Genomic DNA, 16,999 nt, shown 5'->3' with positions numbered 1-16,999 from the left:
TCACAGAAGATGTAAATCACAAGTTCTTTGTAAACTCAGAATTTATAGTTCGTAGTCGGTGATGAAATTGGCATTTCATCTGCGAAGACTATAACGTGTCAACTAAGATGATTTGTCTTGATCATGGAAGTGGATACTTCTAGTTGATATGTTGATATATTTTAAGAGTTAAGACATATTGAACAGGACCGCTGTGAGATTTATTATTCTCCTAATGACTGTTAAATGAATAATAAATCTCACGACTTCTATTTGCATGAACTCTTAATCCTGAGAGAATAATGAACCTGATCATGAGGTGTGGGTTGCTTTGATATATTAGGAGTGAGATCTGAAGTGACGGTCAAAATCTCAGTATGTTGGGCAACCACATTTAGTGTTGATGGAACATATATTCTCAAGATGGAATTCATAGTCTCTTGATGGAGATATAAAATATTCCCTTAAGATAAGTTTAATGGGTTCAGTTATTCAGAGAGTTAGGCCTAACTACTTTAGTAAGAAATTACTAAAGTATATATTTATGAAATTGGATTTCATAAATATATAATGAATAACTTTAAAGAATTAAACCGGGTACTCAAGGATAAGATGTAGTAATTTACAAAGTGGCAGTCTACATTTATGACTTTGTGTTACTACGAATATTTTATGAAGGGGTTACGTGTATAATAAAGTCTTGGGATATAATTTATTAATAAGGCCTAGAGTGCAATTATATTTATATAGTGGTATTAAATATAATTAATGGTAACTTTGGACTTGTCAAGAGTTGACGGAAAAGCCCAAGGCCCATTTGAGCTAGTGTCTTATTGGTCCCTTTTGGTCCCACTCCAAGCCACACACTAAAGCCTAATTGGAAAGGCCCAATAGGCCAGCCCAATTAGATAATCAGTTAGTTATAAAGGGAGAAACATACAAAATTTTTTATTAGAAGAGATTAGAAAAGAAAATGAAACGGTGTGTGAGAGAGTGTGAGACACATTTTCATTCTCCCTTGAAAACTGATTGAGAGACCACACATCTTGGGCGTAAAGTGGAATTGGAGTGAAGATTAAAAGTGTTCCCAAGTGCTTCTAATCTTTGTTTTGAATTTCTTTACACCAAGGTACGCTATCTTGTTCTTAAATTCTGAAATTTACATAGTGCACGTTATCAATCATGAATGAAATAGATCCTTGTTTGTTGCTTCCGCTATGTGTTTTGTATGAGATACAAAACCAAAAAAATTTTTTTCCTTCATACGGTCTACTACTGGAGATGTTCCAGATGAGGACATGCATAGGGATCCCACAACTGCTGTTATCGAGGATGGTGATGACGAGGTAGATGTTGACACTGTTGCTGCAATGCATATAGGCCCTCCTCCTCCCTCTCTTCGTGCTATGATGGAGACCATTATGACGACTCAGGCAGCCCATGGGTAGCTTCTAGATAGTCTTCTTGCCGAGGTTGCAGCTCTACGAGTGGACTTAGCTGACTATAGACGTCCTGTTCCACCTTCTCCACCATCTGACTCTTGATGATTGCCATTGGCCATTGTACCCAAGGGGGGGACAATTTTTTTGTAGTTGTTGTAGCACATTTGGTGAATTGTATGACAGTTCTATGAAGTTGCTTTCAGTCAGTTTTATATTTTGTTATTTTAGTGGCAGTTTGAAGAACATGGTATATGTGAAAAGTAATTTGATATATTAATATGATGGTTAGTGAGAGTTACCTTCAATCTTGTTAAGGAGATGTCACTTTGCAAGTTGTGTCTCTACTTAAACATAGAGGTGTGGGGGCATTTTTGAACTAAAATATGAGGAATCCAAACAGGGGAAGCCCTTTACATAATAGTATAGATAACAGTGAGCTGAAGATAATAAACGCTGTGATAATAAACACCGTGAAGTTTAATCTTTGTGTGAAGGACCAAACATAATCGCAGCATATGTGCCAACAAACGCAGCACATGCGCCAACAAATGCGGTGGGTTAGCCAAGTCATGTTCTCAATTTTGCACGTGCTACTCAACAGCTTGACACTGTTTCACACCCACACTCATGAGAATACACAATTGTGGAAATTGGATGCATAGATGTCCCATTTACATCTAATGTTGCAACTATTGCCCACCTTTGATGTGACATGCACGTGTTAAAATCCTGTTCATGAACTACTGTTTTTCCAGCTTGTTTTGACATGACAAGGTATCATAACTAAAATTGTAATGTTTGGACCATGAAATGAGGTTATAAATGCACCACAATAATAATGATCTTCTTTCTACTCCGCTAACTTCGTAGATTGATTAAGCTATGAGTCGCAATGCCTCAACATCAAAGCGTACAATGCAAAACAAGTTTGGATCTACTTCAACAAATGAATCATCACAAGTTCCAACAGATCAACAACTACAAACATACATAGACCATTTTGGAGTGAAATGAGTTGGAAAGAAGAGAGATTTCATTAATATGCCAATATACACGTACGAGAGTCTTGGAAGCGTCGGGCACATCATGGTCGGCAAACCTACAAAACTAAGTACAAATACCACCACAATAGACTTCACCGTAGCAGAACCACCATGGGCAACCCTATATGAGAAGTGGTGTGAGTTAGAGGTGTATTGTCAATGGCATGGGTTACGAGTTCCTAAGGTACGCTCGGCGGAGTTACCTAGAGATGAACCTGCCAACATACTTGCTCGTCTTGAACAAGAGAACAATTAAATGCAAAAGCAACTAGACTGTTTTCACGCAATCCAAAATGCTAGGAAGCATCTAAAGGGAAAGGTGCAAGAGCGAACCATCAAGTTTATTAATGAAATTACTGCATTAGATGATGAAAGAGATATTTCAGACTTCTCAGATTCAAGCAATGATGATTTCCAAAAATTTCTATCTACGAACATTAGACGTTGTTGTTAATGTCTACACATTCTATGCAATATAGAATGTTGTTTTTAATGTCTGACAAATCATGATTATGTACGTTCAACTTTTGCAACTCTAAAGATTAACTGTTCATTAGTTTTGACTAAGTTTATATGAAATCAGTTTCTCATTTTTTTCCTTGATGTTCTTTGTTGATACAATGGGTTCTTGTGCTTTTGTTGGACAATGTCTTCTGCTTTGTAATGTGGGATATGTTGATGTTTCCAATATTCTGTCTGTGTAATTTGAATGTTACACACATAACACTCATCACCCAAATTAGATTTATTGCATTTATTGCACATTACTTATAGGAAAATTTAATAAATTCAATACATACAGACTCATCCAAACCACACAGACCAACCACACATATGATTCAATAATACGAATAATTCATTTATATGAGTTGTTTGAGTCGTTGTATCAAATACATGTATCCGTGTATCTAAGTTCTGCTAATGTGCTACTTTATATAGATACATTACATATAGACTCATCCAAACCAGACTAACCACTCACTCACTGGAAATCCATATGGCTCACACAACACATTGTCACAACGATATTTGGTTTACTTAGAAAGAGGGTAAATGCCTAAAAGCCTTATTAGCCTCTAAAATGTTTCAATCAAGTTATTGGTTTGTTGTAGCATTCCTCCAAAGCTCCCTAATGTTGCAACTGTGATGATCGGAAGCCATTGATGTAAACCTTGGAAGCATAGTTTTCTTTATGTAATTTTACATTGATGTTGAAAAAATGTAACTAGACTTCCTGAAAAGTTTGTAAGGGAATATGGGGATAAAACTCTCCAATGTTGCTACACTCACTGCTTGTAATACTAGCATTTGGCAAGTAAGGTTGGAGAATGCTAACATAGCTCGACACTGTTCAAGCAAGTCATGTTTGCAGTTCTGCGTGTGCTACTCAAAAGCTAGGCACTGTTGAACCCTGTTCAGTCATATCATCCATGCTCACATGAATAAGACCACAGATATGCAACAATTTACAATGCACTGTTTTTAAGGATGCAAAGGATCCCTCAAAAGTGTAAGCAAAATTTTGGGGGTGAGCTGTCCACCATTGCTACACTGATGTTCGCAGTTCTGCATGTGATGCTCAACAGCTCGGCATTGTTGAACCATGTCTAGTCATATCACCTACACGCACGTCAATACACAAATATGCATCCTTTTGCAATGCACCGTTTTCAAGGAGCATCCTTGAAAAGTTTATGATACATTTAACATAGCTCAGCACTTTCTCGTCAAGTCATGTCAGATGAAGCACAGGAATGTTGAATAGTCTTCAACAAGACATAACAAACTGGTCAAACAAAAGTCTTAAGACCACATCCATCAGATATAAACCATTTCAGTGATCAAAGTACCTAATCAAATATAATCATAAACATCACTAGTTTAAAATTTAAACAAGTTATCCTAGTCCAAACTCTGATTGTCAACCACGTGAAATATTGAGACACTAAGCACAATAGGCTTCCTCTCGATCACCTTGATGAAACAAACATCTCCTTCTTCTAAATTATTGTCTTTCAAAAATGCAACCCATCCCTTCCCGAATCTCATTGTTGAACATGTTTTGATGAGGGGTAATAGCAAAAGACATTGAAGTGTGACAAATTGCTTCCGAATAATATACTTGGTAGAAAATTCAGCACGTACATACTGCACAAGAAGGAGAAACAACTAAGCATTAAAGCATATATGTTTCAAAGCCATATTTAAGAGAGCAACATGATCAAATTATGTATAAAGGTTCACCATATTATGTAGCCGTGAGATACCCATGAAAGAAGCATTTTTAGGCTTGAACATCTTACGCTGCTTGGATTGCACTCTCTCTCTCTTCCTCTAGATATGCTAGAAATTTTTTTCGTAACATGCTTTTCTCTGACTTCATGTTTTGTGGGCAAATCATATGAGGGAGATATGTTTGTATCGTCTTCATCTAAGTCTATTATTTCTACCTGTTGATCTTCCAATTTATAGTTCTTGCTGGGTGGATATTGAATCTCAGTGGCAGTCTTATCAAATATAATAACATGGAATCTTCAATTTCCTTCATATCTAAAGACTAAAAAATAACCATAACAGATAGAATGGTATTCAACGAAATCCTGCCAACCATTACAAAACCAAATGTTGTTATCAGCTTTCTTCAATCCCACTTGCCAAATACCACCATAGGGAGCAATAAGCATACTGTTGAACCCTGACCACAAGTACCCATCCATACTCACGTGAATACATAGAGCATCCCTGAAAAGTTTATGCATCAATTTTGGGGGTGAGCTGTCCAGCATTGCTACACTGATGTTCGCAATGCTGCATGTGCTACTCAATAGCTTTGTGTTGTTGAACCCTGTCAAATTATATCACATACACGCACGTCAATACACAGATATGCATCATTTTGCAATGCACCATTTTCCAAGGATGCAGAGCATCCCTAAAAAGTTTATGATACATTTAACACAACTCAACACTGTCTCGTCAAGTCATGTCAAATGAAGCACAGGAATGCTGAATAGTCTTCACGTGAATAAATACGCAACTTCTTGTGCAGTACACATCACCAGCCCGTTGTTCTAGAACAAGCTATAGCCATATCAAACAGCTGCCTCCATGAACCACATGCACCAACAGACACCACTGTACAGCCAAGTCATATTCGCAATTTTGCATGTGCTTCTCAACACCTCAACACCTCGCCACTGAACAATACACTGTCCAGTCATATCATCTTTATTCACATGAATACTTACCCTTACATATAGTCACATCCACGTGAATACTTGCCCTTGCAAAACCCTACATAAATTCCCATTTACATCTACCCTTGCAAAACACCTACACATACCAATCTGAAGTCACATTTTCCAATGTCAATGCGCAATTGGATGCTACCTCGTTTTCTAGATAACTATGGAAGGGAAAGAGATTCCGACGAGAGTGAATACTATGCCGGACTGCGGCAGGAGTGGGACTTTCGCGTGAACGAGTCCAACACTCTACAGGATGATCTCGTGCGACTCGAAGCACCTCTTGTCGAGTGTAGCTCGCTCACACTGCCACGGCGAAACATGCACCAATATGAGCGTGCAGTGACTAAAATAAAAAAAAAAAACAATCTTATGATACTCCGTAGGTCCAGGTATCATATGCTACAACTGGCAGAGGAGCTAGCCGCCGCAACTAATAGGTAACTCACTCCGGTGGAACGTAACAATGTCCTCAACTACGAGGACTACTTGTCAGAATGAATGCCTACGTGGTGTGTGTCTTATGTCTACGGATTAAGTTAATAACGTTAGTGTTTGATATGCAATTCATGCATATTTGTAGCAACGTGTAAGAATATTTTAGTTTTCTGTGTTATGCCGTAGGTGCAGTCGCCATAGCCAACATGCAACTCACTCCGGCAGAACGTAACAATGTCCTCAACTACGACGATTACTTGTCTGAGTGAATGCCTATGTGGTGTGTGTGTGTTATGTCTAGGGTTAAGTTAATAATGTTAGTAGCGTTAGTGTTCAATATGCAATGCATGCATATTGGTGGTATCGTGTAAGTTATTTTAAGTTTTCTATGTTATGTCATAGGTGCTTATTGAAAAACATCATGTGTGAGAATAATCTAGCTTACGAATAACATGCATGCTCCTCACAATCAATAATAAGGTTTACATGGTACAAATGCAACAACAGTGACACACATACATATAAAACATAGTTAAGCAAAATAGTTCTCCAACAAAGTCTAATTACACCACGACACAACTACTCTTCATCTGACATCTCCACATCTGACAGATAATTGGGATCAGCAAGACGTGATTGCATGAATTGTGCGTGCTCATACCAACCTCCCTCCATTGACTCTTGAATCTCAACTTAGGTCCAATATCCATTAAGACATATCTTCGTTCGATTATTTTCTTCTCTTATGCGATTCAATGCTTTACGAAGTTCGTCGATCGTGTCTTTGGGCATCTACAATGCGAGTCGTCGAGGCACTGGCAACTTAAAACCAACCAACTCATCATAAAACATTTGTTGTTCACAAAATAACCAATCCCACTCTTGTCTCATGGTATTGTGAACGTAAGCACTGTTTCGCAGATTCGGATTGATTGGATAGCTGAACTCATCTTTCAATACCCAGCAACGACCTATAGCAGTGAACACATCGTGAGGCCTATAGAGAAGTGGGTTGCCAGAACCAGACCTTGACGTTGAATACAATAACATCAAATAATCAAGTTAACAGTGTGCATCAACTGTTGGTAAATAATGTAATGCTGCATAAGATGGTACATGACAAAGACATTCATAAATTTGTGTACTATTACATGCTAAAAATGAAATACTAACACTAACATTTGACCATAAACATTAGACGTTGTTGTTAATGTCTACACGTTGTGTGCAATACAAAATGTTGTTGTTAATGTCTGACCAATGATGATAATGTACACGCCCCTATATGATTATGACCAATGAGGATTATGTGCAATACAAAATGTTGCTATAGTAAAGATTTCATTCTATTGTGACCAACGTTTACTACAACAAACAACCAAAATCACACCAATGTACTTACTTCACACTCATTCAATCAAACATATAAAAATTCAGTACAATATCAAATGAAAATACCATTGCCATAAAATTCTGGTGTGAGTTTTTCACCTGAGCTGATACAAATTTCTGTTAAGTCCGAAAGCAACCGTGGATCTATGGAGCAATGGTGGACAATTTAGATAGAGAACAAGATACTCTGAAAGGGAGGAGATGTGGTGGTATTATACGAGAATAACTCGATTTTTCAGAGTCCGATTATGCTTTATAACTCGACATTAACGTACTCGAGTTATATTAAAAGACATGAACCCGTACGCCTGACACGAAGACAGTATGTAAAGAGCATAACTCAATATCTGTATAGTCGGTTACCAATAAAACAATTTTACGATAATCGAGTTATTCAGGAATTAAAAAAAGAAAATGCCACGCTGGTTGTCCAGCGTGGCACAATGCTGAATATAACTCGACTATTAAATAATCAAGTTCTTCACAAAACTCGATTCTCCTATTGTCGAGTTACAAAAGATGGGCATTTCCCTAATTAGTTTGAAAAATGGGGCAGAACTGGGCTTTTTTTGCGTGAAATGGGCATTTGCCCATTTTCGCCCACCTACGTAGCTAATAGAAGAAGGATGTGGCAACTTTTGATTGAGAGGTGACATCAAATTTACTATTAAAAAATTCAAATTCAAATTTGACTCATTAAAATACCCATCAATCAGTTAGAAGCAAACCCATTTCAATCTAATCCATTAACAAATGGATATTCCAAATCAAAATTCAAAATTGCTAGCCCTAATCTTTGCTTTGTTGAAATTCTCTTGTTTATATGGGTGGACCAAAATTTTCAAATGTTGTTTTGTTAAAATTGTTAACCCTAATGACTATTTGGTTGGAATAGGCTTAAATAATTTCCTAGTCATGGATCAAATGGTTTTGGATGGGGAACAAAAATGAGACCAAACAAAGACGACCGGTTCATGAATGCTTTACGTCCAAGATAAACATAAATATTAAAGTTACGCATCATTCTCTTATAGCTTGTTTGGATTGAGGGAGAACAGAGGGAGAGTAAAGTAAAGTTGGGAGAAAATTAGACTAAATTCTGGCCAAATTTACTCTTCTCCTCCTCCCTCCCTCTCAATCCAAATAGACCACTAATGTCTTGAATAAATCAATAATTAAAGAGTTGCCAATTGTTATACAAACCTGATTTTTCTATTGCTATGCCCACTACTTTATTATTTGTACTTGACTTCGTTAATGATTGAGGAGGTGTTGTGGTACTGCCTTATTATCCTTAAAATCTTGAATAATGAGTTGCCAATGTTGTTTTTGCTTGATCTTATATTAGTGGTGGCAAAGCAAGAAACAAAGTTTCTCTCCAAACTAGTTTAGAGAGAAACTCTACAAACTCCTTATATATCTCTATATTGAGTGTGAAATTTGAAAATATAACCGTTAGATTGCATATTCTTATTATATTTTTCATACTTGCAATATTTCATGAAGATCAAAGATCACTTGCTATCTCATCAAACAAATGTTAAAATTTCCAATTTTTGTGATCTAAAATTGTGTATAAAAAATAAGTTTATTGATCGAATAGTAAATAATATCCAACTTGAACGAAATTTGAGATGCATGTTAAGAACATAAGGAACATGAAATTCAATAATTAGATTTTCAAAATTCACAAAAAAAAAAAAAGATATATAAGAAGTTTGAAGAGTTTATCTTCAAACTAGGTTAGAGAGAAACTTTGTTCCAGAACAAGTCAAATGATACTAGTGGTCCTGAACAAAGCCGATCGATATTCTAGGTAGGCAAAGCATATCTCAAATTAGGGCTAGCATTTTTTTTAGTTTGATTTGAGAATATACTCATTTGTTAACGGGTCAATTTGCAATGGGTTGGCTTCTAATGGGGTGATAGGTTTTTTTAGTGAGTTAGATTTGGATTTTAATTTTTAAATATTAAATTTGAAGCTACATCAGTCAAAATTTTTCACATCATTTCTCTATCAGCCATGTAGACACTTAGACTAACGGCGGTTAACAAAATAACTAACTGCGTTTATTTTTAAAAAATTTGAGAGATTATAACACTCACTTTAAACTCAAGTAACCAAAAGTGTATTTTTGTATTTTATTTATTTAAATAAATTAGTATGGATTAGGATTTGTTAAATTAGTTTGGATGAGAATAAGCTATGATTAGTTTTATTGAGGGATGAAATTAGTATTTATTTTTATCTATTGCACAATCTACTTTGTATTAATTTAGAAGTCGATAATAAATAAAAAACAGTCATAAATTATTGAATTACGAATTGTTAACTAGTCTAATTTGGAGGTCCAAACTCTATCGAAATAGTCCATTCAACAAATTAGAAGTCTTGATTCCTTCAAAACAACCAATATAAAAATTGGGATCATCATAACATAACGTAATTAAATTATTTTTATTAATGAACAACATACATGTCCCAAACCATTCATAATATCATCAAATCTAACCAAAAACCAAAGATAAAGAAACACAAGTCGAATAGAAAACCCCAAATCTTCATTTTCACTCTTTACAATATTAATATCACCACTTAAGACTAACTCTTATTTTCCTCATACTTAGGCTTTCTCATTTGTGAGGACAGGATTGGTAGGTCTGTACTTGTACCTCTTAGCTACAAACAAGTAGATAAAGAAGTTGAACAAGCTCACAAGAGAGAGCAACCAGTAGAAGAGGTTCAAATGGTTCCTATTAATATTATTCCCTGCTAACCAACCACCACTTGTACTATTCTTTGTTGAAGCATTAACTATTTTGATAAGTATAGTGCTGCAAAAATATCCAAGTGCCATGGAGCTCCAAAGGAAACAACTTGAGACGGATTTAAGGCCATTTGGTGCCTCTGAGTAGAAAAATTCAAGAAGTCCCACGTAGGTGAACAAGTCTGCAATTCCAAATATAAAGTACTGAAAAGATAGCCAGAATGTGCTTATGGGCAGTGGCTGTTTGACTGGGATTGCATCAAGCATATCATGGTCTCGTGCTACACCCTTTCGCTTCACTTCCAAGAAGCCAGCTACGGCCATGGAGATGCATGAGAGAATAAGGCCAACTCCTATTCGTTGCAAGTGCGTGATGCCTGTTGGAATGCCGGTGATTTTGCGTGCAAAGGGTGTGAAAATCCGGTCATAGACAGGGACTATAAAGATAATGAACATGACTGGTATGATCGGGAGTGAGGCAGGTGGGATGTGGAAAGATTTAGTGACACTTGTGTCCATAGTGAGACCTTGTTGGACTGAGAAGGTTTGGAGCTGAGCAAGGCAAAGGGTCATGATAATTGTGCAACAAAATATTGGAAGCACGCCTAGTATTACTTTGGCATTTTCCACTTGTGTGACCCTGCATACTTTCCATGGGTTTGGAACCTCTAGATTTCCATTTTTTCCTGTAGATGTTGATTGGATGGCTGCTTTGTCTAAAAACCTGCATAGGATTAATTTTAGCGTGGAATGTTAAGGCAAAATAGTCAAAATATAGAGGAGGCTGCATGGATATAAACTATATATTTTGTAACTTTAACACATCAAGTAAAAAAAAAAGGGACCCTAATTTGGATAGAACCTGAAAATGTCTCTGTGAGGTAAAAAATCTTCTTCCATAGCAGCTTCCTTGTCATGATCAATCTCATAGAGCTCTGTGGGGTCCTCAGGAAGGTCAAGATTTCTATTACGAATGGCTGCAACATACACCTAAAAGGAAAAGGTAGAAAGTAAACAAACCTCAATCCGTGCAATCAAATCTTGCTTTAGGATTAGACAAGGACATACTTGGAAGTATTCATAGAGGATCTTTGACTTTTGCAATTATAAACTACTGGTGGCTTAATATTAAGCTCAATCTTAGTTGATAGGCAAGGATAGATTTTTAGATTAAGCACAAGAAAATGTGGTTTTTATGTCATAAAAACCCATTTGTTGCATTTTAAGTGTTTCACTTTATACTTCACCAATCACAACTTATTTCATACAAATTTTTCTTTTCTTGTAAAATTACCGAAGTTTAAAATGGTAAAAAATCAAAGACATGTCATACCATAATTGATGGAACATAAAATGAAACATTTAAAGTGAAACAGAATATTTGTACTCGTCTTAATCGAATGAAAAGCATTTGCCCTATTTTTAGTGTTCTACTTCATACTCTAATAATCGCACTCCATTATGTACCCTTTTCCTTTTCTTATAAAATAACAGAAGTTAAAATCAAAATTAAATCGAACACATAGCATGATGGAGCATTAAGTGAAAGGCAGATTTTTAATTCTTCTTTTTCTAGTAGTAATAACTAGCAGAAGGGTCTAAGATTTGATTTGCAGATATGCTTAACTAATTACACAAACCTGAATAATTTCAGTGATGGCGGTAGTTCCTTGAATAACTTGTATCCTGTACATTGGCAATCCCACGGCAAAGATAATAAAAGCAAAGAGTACGGCGATGGAAGAGACTCCAAAGCCCCAGTCCCACCCTCTATGATCTTGGATCCACACAATTAGCGTTAAGCTGACAGCACCACCAGCACATACTGCTAATAGAAGGAAGTTGAAGAAGCTAGACATTTGCTTTGCTTCTTTTGGGTCTTTTTCATCATATTGGTCAGCACCATGTGATGGCAATGCGGCTTTTACTCCAGCTGACCCTACTGCAAGAAAATATAGAGCAACAAAGAGGAGAACAGCACTGCCACCGCCAATTTTCTCACAGTGAGAAGTTGGTTCAAAGACGTCGCAAGGTGGGGGCTTCAGACTTGGACAGTGAGCTTGTATTGCAAATAAAGCTAATGCCTGGATACACATAACCAACAAACGTAAGTATTCGATACACAGTTATTGTTAATTCACTCAACTAAAATCACATGCCCTCCATATTGTTGGTCTCGTTTTGTTGAACATAAAATAGACTTATAATCATGTATATTGTATATAATATTTTTTGGAGAACAAAACATAAAAATAATTTTAGAATTAATACAAATTTTACTACATAAATTTCACGAACTAACTTGTTACCAACTCACAAAATAAGTGATTCAAACATTTATCTATTATGTTGTTTAAATCATAACACTAATCATATTCTTGTAACATCAATTTATAAGTTATTTTTAAGAAAACTTGTAATATTTTTAACATTTTTCAGGCCAAATAAGATCATGAGCACCCATTTAATGAAGTATTGATTGGCAAGTGTATTTGTCTTCACAAAAGATTCATTTCAATTCATAATTGAATATTTATTGTTGCTCAAGCCATATCCAAAAGCACTTGTTAATGATTCTATTTACTTTTTATTTTTCCCTTACTAGTTGAGCTTTTAAGATATCTAGTAATTTGTAAATGTCAAAGATTGTATGGAGGGTTTGCAAGCATACCACTAACTCGAGGAATCCCCCAATGAGAACAGCTTTATATCTGCCGATGTAAGAGTCTGCAAGAACAGCTGCCAAGATAGACAGGATGTAACTAGTGCCCAAGTAGTTGGTTAGCTCATTAGCTGCATCTGCTAGTTCAAAGTGCATCACTCCATTGAAGTATGTGGTCAAGTTCACCGAGAGGGCCAGGGTAGCCACATTCTCAAAAGCAAAAGTGGCTACAACAAGGACACAGTTGGTAAGTCTTTGGATGATGCAATGGACCAATAATTAATACTTTCATAAGATGAATTATTTGTGAAGACTGAAGAGTGATTGGTGTTTACACAGTAAAGCACATTCTCGTCAGGGTGTCTTGTCTCGAGAGTCATGTGGAACTTGTATGCATGAATGTAACTCATGCAATAATATTTTATGTTTTGTAAAATCAACATGCACAGTAATAATGCATGTGCTACTTGAACAGTGCAATATAATATATGTAATATAAAATGTACTTGTGCCATATATAAGTATATATATGATAACTATCTATACATTATTTATTTCTTAAATAAATAAATAATTAAACCACCTCTTTTTTTTTGGTGCGGTAACTTAGGAGACAATTTTGCCATATATATATATATATATATATGAAAGGGAGACAATTGTTGAAATCAAGGAGCCAATTATATGTTATTTAAAGTTTTAAAGTCAATGGAAGTAAGTTTTCCTTGATTCTATTATTGCTGATTTCATTTGCATCATATTATTTTTAATAATTGGATTGCTCTCCTTCATTAAAGAATTACCAAACTCACTTGAGTTCAGTTAATCTCAGACTTGAGAAAATTTTGATAAACTCTTGGCAAATTTTGTGAATTTATAACAAGATTTCCGTTTTTTTAATGTAATTAAATTGTTTTAACAAAACTATATCAACGTAATTAATTTTTTTTACGTACCTAGTACGAACAACGCAGTTCTAGTTCCTCCATGTTTACCCCTCACAGCTGTTCTTCCCTTCCAATCCACCTTCCCTTCAACAAGCTCACACTTCTCCTACGAAAAATTCAGAAAGATAGAAATAAGGCTAAAGCATGAAAATAACATGCAAATCAAAAGTGTGACTGTGTGAGACGCATGAAAATAAAATGAAGAGAAAAGGAAGCATACCATTACCATTGCTAGCTACTTGGTAAGGTCTTAACGAGACGAAGAGGTTTTGGATGGATTGAAGCTAAGGATCAATTGATCTGTGTATTATAAGAGTGCAAATGATTGAGGTTTTGGTGGTTGGCAATGGCATTGACCAATTCTTATATATTGAGCTCAAATCTCAATGTCCTTTGCTTTGTTTGAGTGTAAGTGTATCTTGTGCCCCAAATTGCCGACTTGTGGTTGGAAGAGAGATTCTGAGGGCACTGTCAAGACTCAAGACAAGGTTGAGCCTTTTTCATGTTTTGAATACTTTAAAGCAAATTGTATTATTTTATACTTTGTACTACAGGTTGTATTAGGGAAGCAATTTCTTGCATTTGCATTAATTCCTCAAGTACTTTTTAGTGCTAGGTTCGAAGAAGAAATTCATATGCTTGATAAGCATATTATTAGACATACCGACGGACTATGATAGCAACCTTAAAATGAGTTAAAAAACTTTTTTTTTATTTTTTCTATTTAGCTTGGTGTGAAATAGAGTTTTTATCTAAAAAAATTTATCTCTAATCTAAATAAAGAAAGTCAAAAGATAGTTTTCCTTTAGCCTTTTTTTTTTCCTTAATACTACCAAAAACAAGGAAACCCAAAAAACTATCTTCATGTAAGATTTTTTTTTTTTTTTTTTTTATCTGAGATAGAGTTTTACTCTCGCATAATCTAAATGTATGTACGTGAGAATCTTACTCTTAAAAACTTGAACCTAGTTCCTCGCCTCACCCCCCCCCCCCCTTCCAATCCTCTTTCCCCACAAGAACTAATACTTGAATAGTAATCACATTCTTAATGTTAATGCATGACTAAAATTTCTTTTTATAATTGTATTTTTGATTGATTTATTTAATAAGCAGAATTCAATATTATTTATGACTTATTATGTATGTATTTAATGAACATGTGGTCCCATATGGTTATTCATAAATTGTAATTTAAGGATTTGATCTTATACTTATTTATTTTAAGTATGTCATTATTATGTTTTTAATTTTTATAATGGATTTTTTATATAATGTTTTAAAAATTAAACAATGAAATTTTAACAATTTTGGTATTTATTTTTAAAATTTTCATAATTTTTAATTGAACATCAACAAACACCTACTAGTTGAATTGTTGACCCAATAATCCAATGCTTATTCCTGGTTAAACTACGGCAATAACAATGATAATAAGCATCCTTCCCATCCAAAAATGTCAAAAATTGTTGCAATAGTGTATAACATTTTGACATTTTATTTTGTAATTTTTGGTAAACGAAAGGATACTTATCATCATCGTTATCACTGGAGCTTAACTAGGGATAATTATTGGATTCTTGGGTCACCAATTCAACTAGTAGGTGTTATGCTAATATTCAATTAAAAATTATAAAATTTTAATAAAATAAACTCTGTTATAAGGTGTCCTTAGAGTATTTGTTAATGAACAATTTTAGAAAAATTTTAATACCAATTTCATGGGAAAGGTAAAATATTGTTAGAAAAGTAAGTAACTTTCTACTTTTATAGGGTGCCCTTAGAGAATTGAAACTCTTATTGTTGGATCATTAATGTTTACCAAAATAATTATATAAAAAAATGTTCCACAAAATAAAGTTGTGAGAGAGAGAGAGAGAGTGTTTATTTAGAATCGTATGTCTGAACCAGTAGTTACATTCTAGACTCATAACAAAAGGAACAATACAACAGAAATGATCTACGTTCAATCCCAAACGTCCCAACATGTTTGTAGTTGGTGTATTATTGAAGAGCTTTCTCTTTGGACACAAGTACGTGCCTTTATCATCAATCACTAGCAATCACTTAATACTTAATAGCAACAAATATTTGTATCCAAAGGTGACGGAAATGTCCAGTAACAATGAAACCTACCCAAACATTTGTTATTGTTAACATCATGTAACAGAAGCTATTACTAAGCAAAAAATTAAAATTGTATTCAAATGTGGGTCCAATAATAATGTCATAACAAAGGTTTCATGTGTTGTTATTTAGGAATAATGAAAACAGAATCCGGACAGACAAGTTTAAATCATAATATAGTATATGCATATGGGTTTACAATGACTTACGTTACGTATTTCCTTCCAGCACTGTAACGTGAAAAATGTGATAAATTCTTGGTCATTTACATGGCTTTGAATTTATCAAATCATGGGCAAATAGAACCCTTTATGTACACAAGTTGGCTCTGTATCCAGCTTCTTTCAAATGGATCTGTCACCAATCAAATTGGTCCTTTGCCTAAATTTGCTGGCTAAAAGTATCTGATGAATTACTTACGGCTAGATTCTTCCCATAGGCTGTTTAAGGAGGACTTCTTCCATTTTTTTTATCAAAGAAAGCCAGTTAGAAGATGTTGTTGGGAAAGGACAAAAGGTGACAAAATACTTGTAAGTATTTCAGATTTAGTCAATACTTAGGTGCAAGAACCTTATAGCTTAATTGGCACCGTCATACCAGCGTATGTACACAGAGTGCTTGGATTCTATGAAAGAAAAGGTTCAAGTTGTAGAATTAGTAACATAATGTAATTATCTATAATAAAAAAAAATGTCTCTGCGTAGGTGCAATACATTATACTCCTGATTAAATTTTATTAGTGTCATTGGAAATGTTAACACTTTTTATTGGTCAATCTAGTTGTGCATTTGAATTTAATAGATCTTAATATAGGGCACCTAAGTATCTAAGTAATTGTACTTAAGTTTTACCCTTTTGAAATTGAAAGGGATAGATATCACCTACTAATACTATATGCAGAGAGAATATAAAATACGCAGCCCACTGTTCATCATTCAGGAAGCCAACATCATCATATC

The 16,999-nt window shown here is 34.9% G+C and overlaps 1 protein-coding gene across 1 annotated transcript; it reads right to left on the bottom strand.

Annotated features, from left to right (window-relative positions):
* Positions 1-9,987: 9,987 nt before the first annotated feature.
* On the bottom strand, positions 9,988-14,254 carry LOC142633462 (protein NRT1/ PTR FAMILY 4.5-like). Its single transcript, XM_075807704.1, has 6 exons — positions 14,137-14,254; positions 13,926-14,022; positions 12,979-13,196; positions 11,948-12,391; positions 11,170-11,297; positions 9,988-11,031 (listed from the first exon to the last, which is right to left on the bottom strand). The coding sequence occupies exons 1-6, from the start codon at positions 14,143-14,145 to the stop codon at positions 10,164-10,166; spliced, it is 1,764 nt and encodes a 587-aa protein (XP_075663819.1). The 5' UTR covers positions 14,146-14,254; the 3' UTR covers positions 9,988-10,163.
* Positions 14,255-16,999: the final 2,745 nt, after the last annotated feature.

Source organism: Castanea sativa, chromosome 5 (assembly GCF_040712315.1).
Source record: "Castanea sativa cultivar Marrone di Chiusa Pesio chromosome 5, ASM4071231v1".
NCBI classification, from domain to species: Eukaryota; Viridiplantae; Streptophyta; class Magnoliopsida; order Fagales; family Fagaceae; genus Castanea; species Castanea sativa.
Note: the sequence above shows the minus strand (reverse complement) of the source record. Positions and strands in the feature narration are given on the sequence as shown.

What these genes read in the sequence shown, in the direction of transcription:
- LOC142633462 (XM_075807704.1), bottom strand. An exon ending in GGGGATTCCTCGAGTTAGTG is followed by an intron (nt 12,392 to 12,978) that starts GTATGCTTGCAA and finishes ATGTGTATCCAG; the next exon opens with GCATTAGCTTTATTTGCAAT. An exon ending in CCATCACTGAAATTATTCAG is followed by an intron (nt 11,298 to 11,947) that starts GTTTGTGTAATT and finishes TTTTCCTTTTAG; the next exon opens with GTGTATGTTGCAGCCATTCG.